Below are 15,075 nucleotides of genomic sequence, written 5' to 3'. Positions count from 1 at the left end.
ATGGGGATCCTTATAAGAAGGCAGAAGAAGAGCTTGCCATCAACTCAAAACTGACTCAGCTAGGATAGTAGAAATAAAATAAAAGTAATATAAGGGCATTGAATCTGACAAATGGTGGTTCCAAATAAGGAAGAAACCTAACTATTCCAGTTTTCCTTTGGGTCAAGACGTTCTTTGAGGGATTCCCAGATGTCCAAACTGAAGGTTGTTTGATATTTTAATCGTGCTCGTTTTCCTTGTGATGTAGTACCATCCTGAAGATAATCTATTTCTATAGATTGGAGAAGGCTTTCATTGTTAAGAGATTTCTATTCACATTGAATATAGCTCAATTCAGTATGCATTATTGAATGTTCATGAGGTGCTAAAAGAGATTAAAAATACAAGTAAACCATAGCCCCTTCAGCGTGGTGGGGTTGCAATATATATAAACATAAGTAATTAAGATAGACTGTGATCTTTGCCCTAAGAGGGCTACCCTACTTCTCGCTCTCTTGAAGAAAAGATGAGATTGAAGGGTGTCTGAAGGACTAAATTCCATTAATTCAACAAATGTTACTGAGCTCCCAAATATATATATCTGACTGGTTTTTTTTTTTTTTAGAAGTTTACATTCTATATTGGACACAGACAGTAAACAAATAAAGAGCTATGCAATATGTGATGTGTTACGAAGAAAAATAAAGCAGGGTAATGGTGATGGAAAGAGTGGGAGTGCTGTTTTATCAGGGAGATGGCAGGGAAAGCACTTGACAGGGTGACATTTGAAGGATGAATAGAACTTCTTCATCAGGTGACATCATGGGGAGGAGGGCATTCCAGGTAGATTGGGTCAACATAAGCGAAGGCAGGAGTATGTCAGGAAGGTTCCAGGATGGCTAATGCTTTCGGTGCAAATAAAGAAGAGAGATGGCCCAGTATATAGGCAGGGGCCAATTGCTTAAAATTTAGCCAAGAAGTTTAGGCTATATACTGTATGTAAGGAATGGAGAACACTAATGCTTCTTAAGAAAGAGAGAAAAATATGAAGGAGGGTAACCCTTGCAACATTTTGTTGAGAAGATAGGCAGATACACACAATGGAAGCAAGGAGATTGGTTTTTCAGGCTGTGTTTAGTTTAAGACCTCACTTAGGACAGCAGAATTATGAGGGAGCAATCAGATTTGGTTCAAGGATAAGAGTATGGAAGACTGTGAACCTGAGAACATAGGAGAGTGGTTTTGAATGTTTTAGAAACAAAGGAAAATGGTTGGGGCTGAGAAAACTGGGAGGTTTTGGACCTATTGAGTATGATGTGTCTTTGGGACATTAACATGGAGATGCCCAGACAGTGGTTGGAAGTGAAAGTCTGGGTCGTAGAATACATCTGGATTTGCGGATAGACCCTTGGAACATCACCAGTTGTAGAGGACTGGTGTTTAAATCATGGGAACAAGTAGGTTTTACAGAGTAGGACATGCAGAATGGCAAGACGAAGTAGTTGTTTCTCAAGGTCTTTCAGAAATATTTCCCTTGTCCCTCCAGTGGACATAAGAATTTCAATTGCATTGAAATTATACGTTGCCACAAATATTTATGCCACTTATTTTATTCTACTTTTTAATATGTTACTTTTTATTGACTTATCTTCATAACATGGCATGTTCTCTGAGGTCTTAGAATGTACTTCTTATATCTTTGAGTCCACTATAGCACTAACCTTAGAATTTTGCCATGGTAGATCCTCAGAATATTTGTTAAATAATCTACTTTTCCAGTTAGCTCCCAGATGCCTCTTTTTTAAAATTGAAATATAGTTGATTTACAATATTGTGTTAATTTCAGGGGTACAGCAAAGCATATTCTTTTTTTAGATTGTTTTCCATTATAGGTTATTATAAGATATTGAGTATCCAGATGCCTCTTTATTCATAAGATTCTCACTTCATTTTTGGTAGGTATAATCAGAATTAATAGGATCTGAATTTTTGATATTGGGATTCCCAGAATAGAAGTACGCGAAGGATGAGCACAGGTGCATTTATGAAGCATTTAAATATGTTTCATGTCATCATATTGTTTGTTTTCTTGATCTTTGTTCTTCATGAGGAAAGATAGTGTTGTGAGCCCATAAAAATATTCTGCTGAAAAATGCTCATTTCCCATAGGCACACATAAGACACACACAACGCAGTCTATTCTTTGGTTAGAATTTGCAGATGTATTTAGGGCATATTTGCATCTCTGCATCTGCCAGACCTGGATTTGTCAGGTTGTTGTATGACAGGTTAATCTGTTAGCTGCGTCACGTATTCTAGCAACCACAGCGGAGCTGCTTTGCGTACATTTCTGTCTCGTTGTGCACTTTTATCCTGTTTGGTTTGGGTGCCTGTACTTGAGTTACTTCAAGGAACTGTGCAATAGAAGAATCCCTCATCTGGATGGGGTGTCGTTTTGGGAGTGGGAGATTTAGGGATGGTCATATTTATCTGCTTCCAGCTTGCTGTCATGGAGGCATGGAGATAACAACAACCACAAAATAGTGGCAGAGGAGCCCAGGAGAAAAGAAACCGCAAGCAAAGTATTAGAAAGGAAGGCATGACAGGAAGGTGGTAGATAAGTCCTTTGTCCTGATGTGAGTTTATATAACTTACGTTAACTTTTGTTCCTGGGTAACATTCATATTCTATACTGTGGGGAAAAAATAAGAGAAAGTCAAATAAAAACACCTATGAACTTTTTTTGTACAGTTCTTTCAGTTAAAATGCTAAACTTGTTACACCTTTGCCCCTTATCTCACAGTTGTTCAGACCAATAAAAAATTAAACTGCTGCTTAAGTATCCTCCACAGAGGCAGCTTCTGAGTCACTGGAAAGCCTACAGCAAGAGGTTTTATGTTTGATGAACTATACCAAATGGAGTCATTCCATTTCTACTAATATGATTCATTAAGTTCTGTAAGTTTCAAGGGTTTCTGTTGAACAAAGAAGAATATCTTTAAAAAATTATAGTTTTCATACATGTGCTTGTTCATTTAACTGCTCATTCTTTTAATCAGCCAACAAATGTATCACCTGCCTGTCCTATGCTGAAGATACAAAGGCGTTCTTATGGCACCTAGAGTGGTGGAGGAGACTTCGTAGAGGTGGATGTTGTTAGTGCTCAGAGGCTCAGAGAGGTTTGTAGGCTTTGGAGCCATGAAAGAGGAGGGACAGGCTTTTAACATAAACCTAGTGGGTTTGGACGGCTTCCAGTAGAGGTGACACTTTCACAGTTTTTTTGAGTACTTTTGTGATGAAGTGGGTGCTAACCATGTTCAGAAGAGAGGTGAGGGTTCATTCTAGGAAGAGGGGATATCACCTGTAAAACCACTGTAAGAACAAGAATATTGTGGGTGTGTTGGATTTTTTAAGTAAGCCAAACCATACCTCATACTTTTCAACTCACTGACTCCAACTGTCCTTTGGTGATGGACTTCTTTTCTTCAGGTAATATTTTTGTTTCCCCTCTCCTCTTGTTTTGTTTTTACTTAATTTGCCAGACTGAATTGAAATGTATATATAAACATACATAAATACAAAGCGTATGCATATACATGTGTATATGTAGACATATATACATATATATTTACATATGTGTGTGAATGAATATGTATTTTATGTATGTAAATACGTATGTTTGTCTTGTACAAGTCTTTATTACAGAGTAGGGTGATAGGGGCTCAGTTTAGAAAGTATGAGGTTTTGTTGGTTACTCTATCTAGACTTCTCTTACCTGAATATTTTGAGATTTGCCATTCAGATTTTTATAGATCTATTAAAAAATTTTTAAGATAAAACTCCCAGACTCTTAATCTTACCACACATCTCAGCCTTCACTCCTCTTCTTCTACAGCTGATGTTATTTCAACTGTATTTTTCTTAAATTGTGGCAACCAAACAGTACATACTTGATACAGATATGTTTTATGCTTTACATTAATGGCCCCATTTATGATATGTTGTGGCTTTCCTTGTCTTCAGTGGCAGCTCATTAAACTGCAAATCATAAAGAACCATCTGTGATAACTGCTGTCCCATTCCTGGATGGTGAATAATCAGCCTTTAGTTTCCCTTGTATGGATTGAATTTTTAAAGTATCCATACACATTAAGCATTTTGTTTAAAGAGCACCTGTCTACTTCTGAGACAGAATTCACTTTCATGTCTTTGTTAGAGGCATGGAGTATTATTCCCCCTGGATGTTTTTCAAGTTCTGCAGAAGACTTTAAGTATTATGGCAGATCCTGCAAACACCAGAAGAGTGTATTGGTAGGTTACAGGGCTTTTCTGAAAATATATTAGATCATCTGTCTTAACTTTTAAGGTAGATAGGGTGTAAGTACATAAAGTAACAGACTCAAAAGAGTGAAATGCAGCATGCTTGTGTTTTAGAGGTAAGCACTGATGTTGAATAAGTATTTATATTTCATACTCAAGATTTCAAATATACTTTAAAATGCCATTTTTTTTGTTTCTGATTAAATTTTGCATACTAGAATATAATGATTTGTAGGTTTTTCGGAGCATGGTTTGTGTATTTTTGGAGGCTAAACAGAGTTTATCTTTTGCATTTTAATTATCATTACCTGGAAAATATGATTACAAGCAAGAAATGCTTTATCATTTAATGTTAGTCACATATAAATATTATAATAATCTCTCTTTTTGAAACTAATCTTTCAGTTTTTTTTAATTCTTGAACTTCTTATAAAAGATCTACATGGGAAATAGGAAATTAGGCAGTTTTTTTTCTAAGCCATACCAAATACTCAGTAAATTGAAAACTGTCATCTGAATATTTTGGAGGCAAGACCAAAGTTCATATTGAGAATCTAGATTAATGAATAGAAAAATGATGCCTGATGAAAAATTTTAATTCATTCTTTAAAAAAAATAAAAATAAGTGGATATCAAAGACCAGTGATAAAACAGACATGACTTTTCTGTCTCCTTTAGCTCCATTTTAGTTGTTTCTAATGAGAATCTTTGATGATAACCTCTAAATTTTAATGTTTTTGCCTTTTATGTGGTATTAGCACAGGGAAAAATTTAAAAAATAGTAATTACTAGAATTAAGGAAATAATTTTGTTAGTAAGACATTAAATTCTAGGCTGTATAATTTTTATACTTTTTCATGCATAGTCTCATTTTTAAGTCTAACTTTTTTGGGGTCAAATGGGTTTAAGTAGCCACCATTTTACAGGCAAAGCAACATTGGTAAATAACCTTTAAAGAAGGGTTTACTTGAGAGGTAAACAGAAATTTGGTAACCTGCCCTTTAAATTCTAAGGTTTACAAATGAATTACCACTCATTTATTTTCTCCATAGCCTTTTATTCCTTTCTGTCACTTCCAGTTGATTAATCTTACCCTGTGTATCATTTAATATAAAAATTTACCCATTTATAATGATATTTAGAATTATTGATAAAAAATGACCTCTAAATGCAGGGACAGGCAGGTGAAGAGAAATCTAAAACATCTTAAGAGAAATCATGCCTGACATTAATTATCGTAGAATGTGGATAGCATATCGTCTATGAAAAAAACTTCACATTTTATCCTCTACCAAATGAATAAAAATGTTTACTAACGAGTGTTTGCAAGTTGATTAATATCAAATTCATCAAGGTATTGAACTATAGGAAAAGACCTTCTTAATAGGAGAGACAAATTAGCAAAATATGTGGAAGACCATACAGCATATACTTGGTAAAGAGCTGCTCAGTTTACATGGGAAAATGCGTGTGTGAAATTTACTGGCAGGGGCGCAGGATTTCTAATACTCCCAAAGTGATCAAAAGAGCCAGCTGCATGCTAACCATGTCATACAACCTCGAAAGTACCTTCCAAATGCCAATAAAGTTGCATGTGATATTTTTCAAGAGACCAGGTGTTGCTGCTGGTGGATAAAATGTATTCCACAGCTTGATTGCCTTGTTTTATTAGTGGTACCTGAGGAGAGCAGCAATTTTAGTAACAAATAGAAAGTCACTTTCTTTTTCATTCTCCTGATTCATGTCTGTGTGTTACAGTTACAAAGCTGTGCCAAAAAGGTTCAACTAGTAGTGCATTCATTAATTAGGACCATGTGTGTGTGCAGTTTCAGGTAAAATAAGTATTTTCTTCACAGAGCAATTATAGTTGCTCTACTAAGAGATGCTTGAAAATACTTGTGAGTGAAATATAACATTTCTTAGCAAACATTCACCTTCTTGCTCTGAATAGTCATCTCATTAAGTCTTTTTGAGCCAATGATGATTAATGTTTATAGTGAAGCAATAAATGAAATTATTAAATTTACAGTCAGTTATTATTTATGATTGCTCGTGCTTAGTTTTCAAATATTATTCTTATATCAGCATTGAATATGTTTACTGTCAAGGATAGCTGCTAGAAACTATAGAACTGTGGTGTGACAATCCTAGTTTTGCTCAAAATGTAATATAAGGAAAATCTGTCAGCCTTAGATCCAGCTCATCAGGATTGATTCCTCAGAGTTCGAGAATTCATCCCTAAAGAACTGCTCAGTTCTAGTACTGTGGTAGCGTGACCCCCAGAGCAGCACTGTATTAAGAATCCAGTTAGCAAGGATGCAAGATGCCTTAGAGGACTGGGGCGGGGAGGGTGGGGGGACTCGAGGGGGGGGGAGTCAAGGAAGGGAGGGAATACGGGGATATGTGTATAAAAACAGATGATTGATCTTGGTGTACCCCCAAAAAAAATAATTAAAAAAAAAAAGAAAAAAAAAAAAGAATCCAGTTAGAATATGACTGTTTCCTCTAAGCCTCCTATTATTATTTAATAACACTAAAGAATAAACTTGCTTATAGTAGTATGTATCTTAGGCACACAGCTACCTTTGACATTTCTGTGCACTTAATTTTGAGAGTTTGCATTTTTGTTCTGGAAATATATGTGAAAATATAATGTTGATAATTTCATGCTAAGTCTTTGGTTTTCTTTTTCTTTTCTTTTCTTTTTTGGCTGTGTGCAGCATGCAAGATCTTAGTTCCCCAACCAGGGATCGAACCCATGCCCCCCCACAGTGGAAGTGCAGAGTCCTAACTGCTGGACTGCCAGGGAATTCCCTGCAATGTTGATAATTTCTGTTACCACTGGAAAATTTTTTTATTGCATGTAATTCTGTGAAATCATGTTTTGTTTAGAAGGTCCAGAATGGTCTGTGAGAATGGATTCTACAAATGGACTGATATGGACAAACTATTCTGTGTTTATTATTGGAGGAGCAAAAGAAATAGTGATTCAGATACAATTATATGAAAGCCAAAGTTATTTATAGCTTATAGAATATGAAATACTTTCAACAGGAACTTTTCTTAAGTGGACAATATGAATAGAGAGAATCTTTTAAGATACTGTCTATTGATTTTAACTTCACCTTTTCTATCCTTTAGGGTGTGATAAGACCCACCGGAGGATACGCTGTAATGCTTAACTGGTCAATGTCTTCAATATATGGCCTTAAACCTGGAGAGGTAATCATGGTTTTAAATTCACATTACATGACATTTCGCTGATTAAGGTATATGCATTTTATTATCTTCTTATTGTTTAGGTGTGGTGGGCAGCTTCTGACTTAGGCTGGGTTGTCGGACATTCGTATATCTGTTATGGACCTCTTCTACATGGAAACACAACGGTTTTATATGAGGTAATAAAATAAAATTTATAGCACATATACATAATATTAATTTTACTAAAAGTTTTAGAGTAGTCCTAAGTAGGAAAAAAAATTGAATGGGGGCAGGGGAGATTTTTATGTCTTCTTCCAGTTATAAATACAATTTCATAAGAGAAAGAAATATATATTTAGAAAAAAATAAACAACTATTTAAATTGTGTTGAACAAAGCCATAAAAATTATATTCTAAAAAATATACAGTAACAAGCTTGTTGTCTATTCCTTTTTAGAAAATATTCTTGGACTGATACTGATTTAGAATCTTAGAAAATAGTCATCATAAAGCAAACAACAGAGATTCACCTCTTTGTGTTCTTATAGGATTAATGGATTTCAAATATATGGTTTCTTGATTTTAGCTAGACATTTTTGGTAGTTGCTAATGATTGTTGTATGTATAAGGGAGAGATTCATAGACTGATCAGATTCATAGCTGAATAAATAACTGCTTTAGATTCTGTTGCATGGACTAATGTTACCCAGGAATAATATTTTTGTGTGTATATTAGAAAATTCTGCTCTTATGCCTACTTAATTTTAGCAAATGCCTTGTATGAATACTTAAAACACATACCTATCAGATATGTAGGGGATCAAAATTTGAGAGGGATGGCAGAATGGTGGTTTGCTAAATCAGTATACAAATGATCTTGGACTTTTGGGACAAAACACACAAGATGGGAAAATATGGAAATCTTTACACTCTTATGTTTATATTAAAAATAACTGCAAAAATGAAGGGAAACAAGTTGGTTGTAGTTTTTGTGGTTTAATCAATGTGTATTCTAATGTCTGTAGTTCGAACATGAGTGGTTGATAGGATTGCTTTTAAAAAATACCATATTCAGTGTTATAATCATATTTTTTCACATTTGGAAATTTGTGTTTAGTTTAATGAGGAGGAGAAAAAAAATCATTAACTTATTAAAAAGCATTTGGATGGAAGGGACTAGGGTGAAAATGTCATAACAAGAAAGACATGAAGGAACTGGAAATGGTTAGTTTGATAAAAATAATATATTTCTTTTGCATGTATGGTAAGTATCTTTTGACATTTACAGAGCTGCCACATATAAAGGAAATAGTGTAGTAATGTAGTAATGTGGAGTTCCAGAGACCTATCTTTTGGGAATAATCAGAGAAAATTTAACTGTCTGTTAGTAGAATAGGCAAGTTCTCCAATAGAAGGTTCTCTTTCACTTAAAGTCTCTCAACATCAAGAAAGGAATTTGAAGAAGGGAATTTTATATGTAAGGTATGGATAATAGTATTAGATAATGTCAAAGTTCTTTACAATCTTAAAATTCTTTAACTCAATGATTCTGAAAAAATTAGACTATTCTTGATCATCATGGAAGTCTCCTAGTCCCAGTCACCATTTAAAGACATGAGTGTTCCTTCATTTTCAGCTAGCTGGTTTTCTGTCTCTGAATGCTCAGAGATATTAAGGCAGACTTTAACACAAGTATTAAGCCATCACGCACTACTCCACATCTTCTATACTATGCCTTTGTCCTTTGTAGACTTAGCTTGTACTGTGGTGTTTGTAATAATTAAAACATAAAATAATCTTGACAAATCTGTCCCAATCCAAAGTCCCTACAATAGAATAAATGTTTTTATTAGAATAATTATTCCTCTTAAAGTAAATAAAATAAGCCTCAACACTGAATACCTGTAATGAATTGTGAAATTGCTCACATAGAATGACAAAGCCAAAGTTGCCATTACATTGATTAGTATTTATAAGTATTAATCTGCCTTTAGAACTGAAGTACATGTAATTTTTGTGCATTTACCATTGGCCTTTTTAAATTTCTCAGGTTTATTTAAAACATGATTTTAACACCATGCAAGGGGCTCCGTTGTTTGTCTTTATCTTGAAGTGATGTGCTCAAGAACAATGTAGATGCTCTAAAAGTATTTGTTGTACAAAAGAGTGATTTTTTTTTTTAAACTTTTAAACTTTATCTCTGCAGTTTGGTTTCTTTCCTACAACTTGTAAACATCTTCAATTCTCTGTGCTCACAAAACAAAGCCTCAGATTTTTGCACATTTCTAGCTATCCCATCTTTATATTCTTCTCCCCTAAGTTCCTTGAAGAAATACCCTTTCCATATTATCTGAACTTTATCTTCTTCCAATTATTCTTCATCCCACCGAAGTCCAGTTTCTCGCCACACTGTTTCATAAAGCTACTGTATCAGAGGTCAACAGTGATTTCGTAAGTGACAAAGTCAAAGGGCCTTCTTCAGTTTGGTTTTATTTTTTCTCTCACTGGCATCAAGCCTGCTGACTGTTCCCTGAAGGTAGTTTTGTCTGTTCTTTTGAGCACCATGCCCTTTTGCTGTTGTTCAGGCTGTTTATTTTGCCTGGCATGACTTTCTCTCTGTCTTTCATTGTCTGGTTAATTCCAGCTATCCTTGTAGACTCTGATTAGATGTAATCGTCACTTGGAAAATTTCCTCTTAGTCTTTGGCTGTGCTCGGTTCCCCTTTCTGTGGTTCCATTGACTCCTGAGCATATGTCCGTTAGTGAGATGACCACACTCTCCTGAACTTACATCTAGTAAAGTGTGAGGGCCTCAAATACCAGCCTCAGCATAGTGCAGAGTACACACTAAACACTTAATAAATGCTTATGGAACTAAATTGTATGCTACTCCTCTGTTCTCTTTCTACCTCTCTGACAGCTTGTCCTCCTTTTCCTTTCTTGGTTTCTTTTATTTTGATCCTAAACATTGGGGATTAGAAGGGTCTTGTTATTAGCCCTCTTTTCTCATTCTGCTTATACTTCCTGGATAATGTCCATGCAGTTGGATTTGAGTATTACTAATTAAACCAAGGCTCCTAACTCCTCCTTTCTACATCTGCCCTTCCTGCTAAGCGCCAGCTTGTTGTTAGGCACCTTCAGATGGCCCAGGCATCCCTTATGCTCAGGATGATGTGAAATGAACTACCTCCACTCTTCCCTGCAAAGACATTTCTTTCCATATACTGTACTATGTTGTTAATGTTACCTGCATTCACTCAGTCATTCAAACTAAGAATCAAGAAGTGATTCTAATTTCATTCTCCTTACATACTGTATCCTATTGCTCATTGCATTCTGTTGAATTTATATTTTAGCACCTTTCGAAAGTGTCCTCTTATTTCCACACCTCCTGCTGTATGTTCAAGGCTTATAGTTTCACTAGTATGTTGTTGACTTGTGTGTATTCTATGTTTGACTTCTGATCTCACTTGTGCCTATGCTTTCCAGTTGTATATTTCAGATAGCCAGCCTAGAGCTTGTTCTAACAAACACTTCTGCCTTCAGATGTCCTTCCAGGCCATCTCTACCCAACCTCCAGTTTCTGAGCTCTCCTCACTTACAATTACCTATCTAAAATGTAGAAGCCAACACAGAACTTTGTTGTGTAAAATTTTTTGAAGGGTTGAGTTCTGACTCCAGGAAGATAGAGATGACACACTTTTCTCTATTCCTCCCACTAAGTAGAACTAAACATTTTAGGCATTATGCCTAAAACAAACATAAGACTGAAAGGTGGAAAGAAGAAGAAAAACTGACTTTAGGGACCTAGGGACTCAAGAAACAACATAATGATGAGACCCTGGATTTTATTTTTCCCTCATATGTCTTTGAGTTGTGTCTGAAGAAGCTGGCAACCCAGAAATGCCAACAACTACAGACCACAACAAACAAGTAAAAAACAAAAACAAAAAAACCAAAAAACCTCCAAAAAGGAAAAAATAAAGCCTCATCTCTCAAGCCAAAGGATGAGGAAGACATAGAACTTTTAGATGGCTCTAATCCAGATAAACGCCACAGAAAAATCCATGATCCCACCCCACCACCAAACAGCAAATGCTAAGTGGGAAGCTTAGACTTCCAAAATTGTCAGGCTTTAAGAAGGAGATGTAAGCCTCCTTACGTCTTCCACGGCGTGCTGTCAAAGGAGTTTAACTAGGGAGCTAAGATTTTCATCCCTGCTAGGTTGTAATGAGGACCCCTTGAACCTAACAGTGACAGTAGAGACCAAATAAGGATCCTGGACTTATCCCTTCCACCTGTCAGTAATGAGGTACCACTTCCATTCTCCATTGGGATGGTGTCCGTGGAGGCCTGATAGAGTCAGGACTTTCACCATCAATAACAAGACCACCTGTCTCTTCCCTGTGCTGTCAGTGGAGGCCATGTTGGGAGCAGTAATGGAACTCTTGTCTTGTGCAGCCAGGAAGGTGCCATTGGAAGCCTACTGTTAGAACTGGAAGCAACCCAGCAGTAATGAGGAAGGAGCATGCTCCCAATTGCGTATCAGTGGAGGCCAAATGAGGAACCTGGATTTCTACGCTTACCTCCTCCTTCTTTGCTAGAGTGAAACCTAAGTATGCCACTTTAAACAAGATTTAAATATGTCAGTCTCATAATATAATACAAAAAAGTCCAGAATTTGATGAAAATATCATTCCTCATACCAAGAACTAAAAAGATCTCAAGCTGAATAAGAAAAGACACTTGATAGATACCAACACTGAGATGACAGAGATGTTAGAATTATCTGACAAAGATTTTGAAGCAACTGTGGTAAAATGCTTCAACGAGTGATGATGAGCGTTCTTAAAACAACTGAAAAAATAGACAGCCACAGTAAAGAAATATAAAGTTCCAGCAAAGACATAGATGCTATAAAGAACAACCATATGGAAATTTTAGAACTTGAAAAGTACAATAATCAAGATAAAAACTCAATGGATGGGCTCAATACCAGAATGGAGGGGACAGAGGAAACGATTAGTGAACTGGAAGAAGGAACAATAGAAATGACCCAATCTAAACAACAGAAAGAAAATAGACTGAAAAGAAAAACTAACAGAGCCTCGGGGATGTGTGGAATGATAACAAAAGATCTAGCATTTGTGACTTCAGTCATGAAAGGAGAGGAGAAAGAGAGGGGGCCTGAAAAAAGTACTCAAAAAAGGACAGTACAGTACTTTTACAGAAAAAAGTACAGTATGGAGATTCCTTAAAAAGCTAGAAATAGTGCTACCATTATGACCCAGCAATCCCATTACTGGGCATATACCCAGAGAAAACCATAATTCAAAAAGATACGTGTAACACAATGTTCATTGCAGCATTATTTACAATAGCCAGGATATGGAAGCAACCTAAATGTCCATCAGCAGATGAATGGATAAAGAAGATGCACATATATATAATGGAACATTAGCCATAAAAAGGAATGAAATTGAGCTATTTGTAGTGTGGTAGATGGACCTAGAATCTGTCATACAGAGTGAAGTAAATCAGAGAAAAACAAATACTGTTTGCTAATGCATATATATGGAATCTAGAAAAATGGTACTGATGAGCATAGTGGCAGGGCAGGAATAGAAATGCAGATGTAGAGAATGGACTTGAGGACACGGCGGGGGGGAGGGTAAGCTGGGAGGTAGTGAGAGAGTAGCACTGACATATACACACTGCTGAGTGTGAAGTGGGTGGCTAGTGGGAAGCTGCTGCTGAGTATGGGGAGATCAGCTTGATGCTTTGTGAGGAACTGGAGGGGTGGGATGGGCGGTTGGGAGGGGGGCTCGGAAGGGAAGAGATAAGGGGATATGTGTGTAAATATGGCTGGTACACTTTCTGTACAGCAGAAACTAGCACAATACTGTAAAGCAATGATACTCCAGTAAAGACTAAAAGAAAAAGCCACATACACACAAAAATCTTAATCAGATTTCTGAAAATTGAAGGCAAAAGAAGTAAGCTTTAAATTAGTGAGAAAGAGAGGATATCTTATCTGTAAGCTAAAACCATTTGAATGACAGGATTTTTCGAAAACTAGGGAGGCCAGAGGGAAGTGACATGATGTTTTTAAAGTGTGGAAAGAAAAGAACTATCAATCCAGAATTCTATATTCATCCAAAATATACTTTGAGAATAAAGGAGAAATAAGACATTCTCAAGATGAAGAATTTAGAGAAATTTGTCACCACTAGGCCTCCCCAAAAGGGACAGCCTGTGGCCAACAGTTAATGCTGAAAGACTAAGTATTCCCGATGACGTCTGAAAGCAAGGATGTCCACTCTCACCATTCTATTCATTACGCTTCTGGAAGTTCTAGCCAATTTGATAAGGCAATATATGGAAACACAAAGAGAAACATATCAGAAAGGAAGAAATAAAATTGTCTCTATTTGCAGGTCGCATGGTTGTCTATGTAGGAAATTATAAAACATTAAAAAACATTTAAAAACCCATAATTAATAAGCGAGTTCAGCCAGGTCTGAGGATACAAGATAAACATACAAACATCAATTATTTTTCTACATACTGGCAATAAACACCTTTGACTACAGAAGTGCAACATGAGGGGTCCTTGTAGAGATGGAACTGTTCTTTATCTTGGTTATATCAATAAACAATACCCATCTGCCCCTTGCCTACCTCTAAGTTCTGTCTCTTGTTCCTGGCCTCTCATTCAGCTTCCCGCCCAACAATCCAGTCATACTGGCACTTAAATGAACAGAACTGCCAGTGATTAAGTTGGTGCTTCTACTAAAATTACAATTTTGTTCTGATCACATAGCCAAGTGGTTCTTTTTCTTAAGGGATCAACTTAAATTTCATCTTCTCTCTGATGTCTTCTTTGCCTTCCTCAGGCCAATTGAAGTTCTTTATACCTCCGTCATACCATCTAGATTCCTTTGATCTTGTAAACACAGTGCTGTCATACTGTAAACTTTTTGAGGGCAGGGAATGCTTGTCATTTCTGCACCCCCGCCCAGTGTCCAGCACAGTGCTTTCCAGGCGGATGGTGAAATTCGTTGTGGGAATGAACCATTTCTAAGAGGATTAATTGACAACTTGAGCATGCAAAATGCAGGGAAAAAATTTGCTTGCTTGATTAATTAAAACAAAACAAAAGTATAGAAGAGTCCTGACTTGTCACTAGGCCAGCAAGTGAAAAAAATCTTTATTAATCTCCATAAAATAATTGTCCCACTTGTGCCCCTATTTTAGTTGGATTACCACATTATATTAGTATTATTTTATTTTAGTATTATTAGTATTTTTCATTTAGGAGGCTAAAACCTTCCATTAAATAATAAAAATACATTCTTTATATAGTGAACAGAATAATTTAGTAGCTCATTCATATCTTCAGAGGATTACCTTTTCTAAAGAGAAATAAAATCATATACAGCTAATCAGTTTTATTTTCATTCTTAATGAATTATAGTATTTCAAAGCTATAACATGAGGTAGACAGTGAATTGGTATCTGTGATGATATCTTTCCTTAATGACATATTTTAAGTTAACAGAACTTGATGTTCTGA

General features: G+C 36.0%; 1 protein-coding gene across 5 annotated transcripts in view; it reads left to right on the top strand.

Moving 5' to 3' along the window:
* The window catches only part of ACSS3 (acyl-CoA synthetase short chain family member 3), a 138,564-nt gene that overhangs the window by 57,794 nt on the left and 65,695 nt on the right, over positions 1 to 15,075 (top strand). For all 5 annotated transcript variants that reach the window (XM_057743125.1, XM_057743124.1, XM_057743126.1 and 2 more), the window contains 2 exons: positions 7,441 to 7,521; positions 7,602 to 7,697. In XM_057743125.1, coding sequence (XP_057599108.1) covers positions 7,441 to 7,521; positions 7,602 to 7,697 — 177 coding nt within the window. The remainder of the gene's footprint in view (positions 1 to 7,440; positions 7,522 to 7,601; positions 7,698 to 15,075) is intronic.

Source organism: Hippopotamus amphibius, chromosome 7 (assembly GCF_030028045.1).
Source record: "Hippopotamus amphibius kiboko isolate mHipAmp2 chromosome 7, mHipAmp2.hap2, whole genome shotgun sequence".
In the NCBI taxonomy this organism is placed as follows: Eukaryota; Metazoa; Chordata; class Mammalia; order Artiodactyla; family Hippopotamidae; genus Hippopotamus; species Hippopotamus amphibius.
This window is presented reverse-complemented; position numbering and strand designations above follow the sequence as displayed.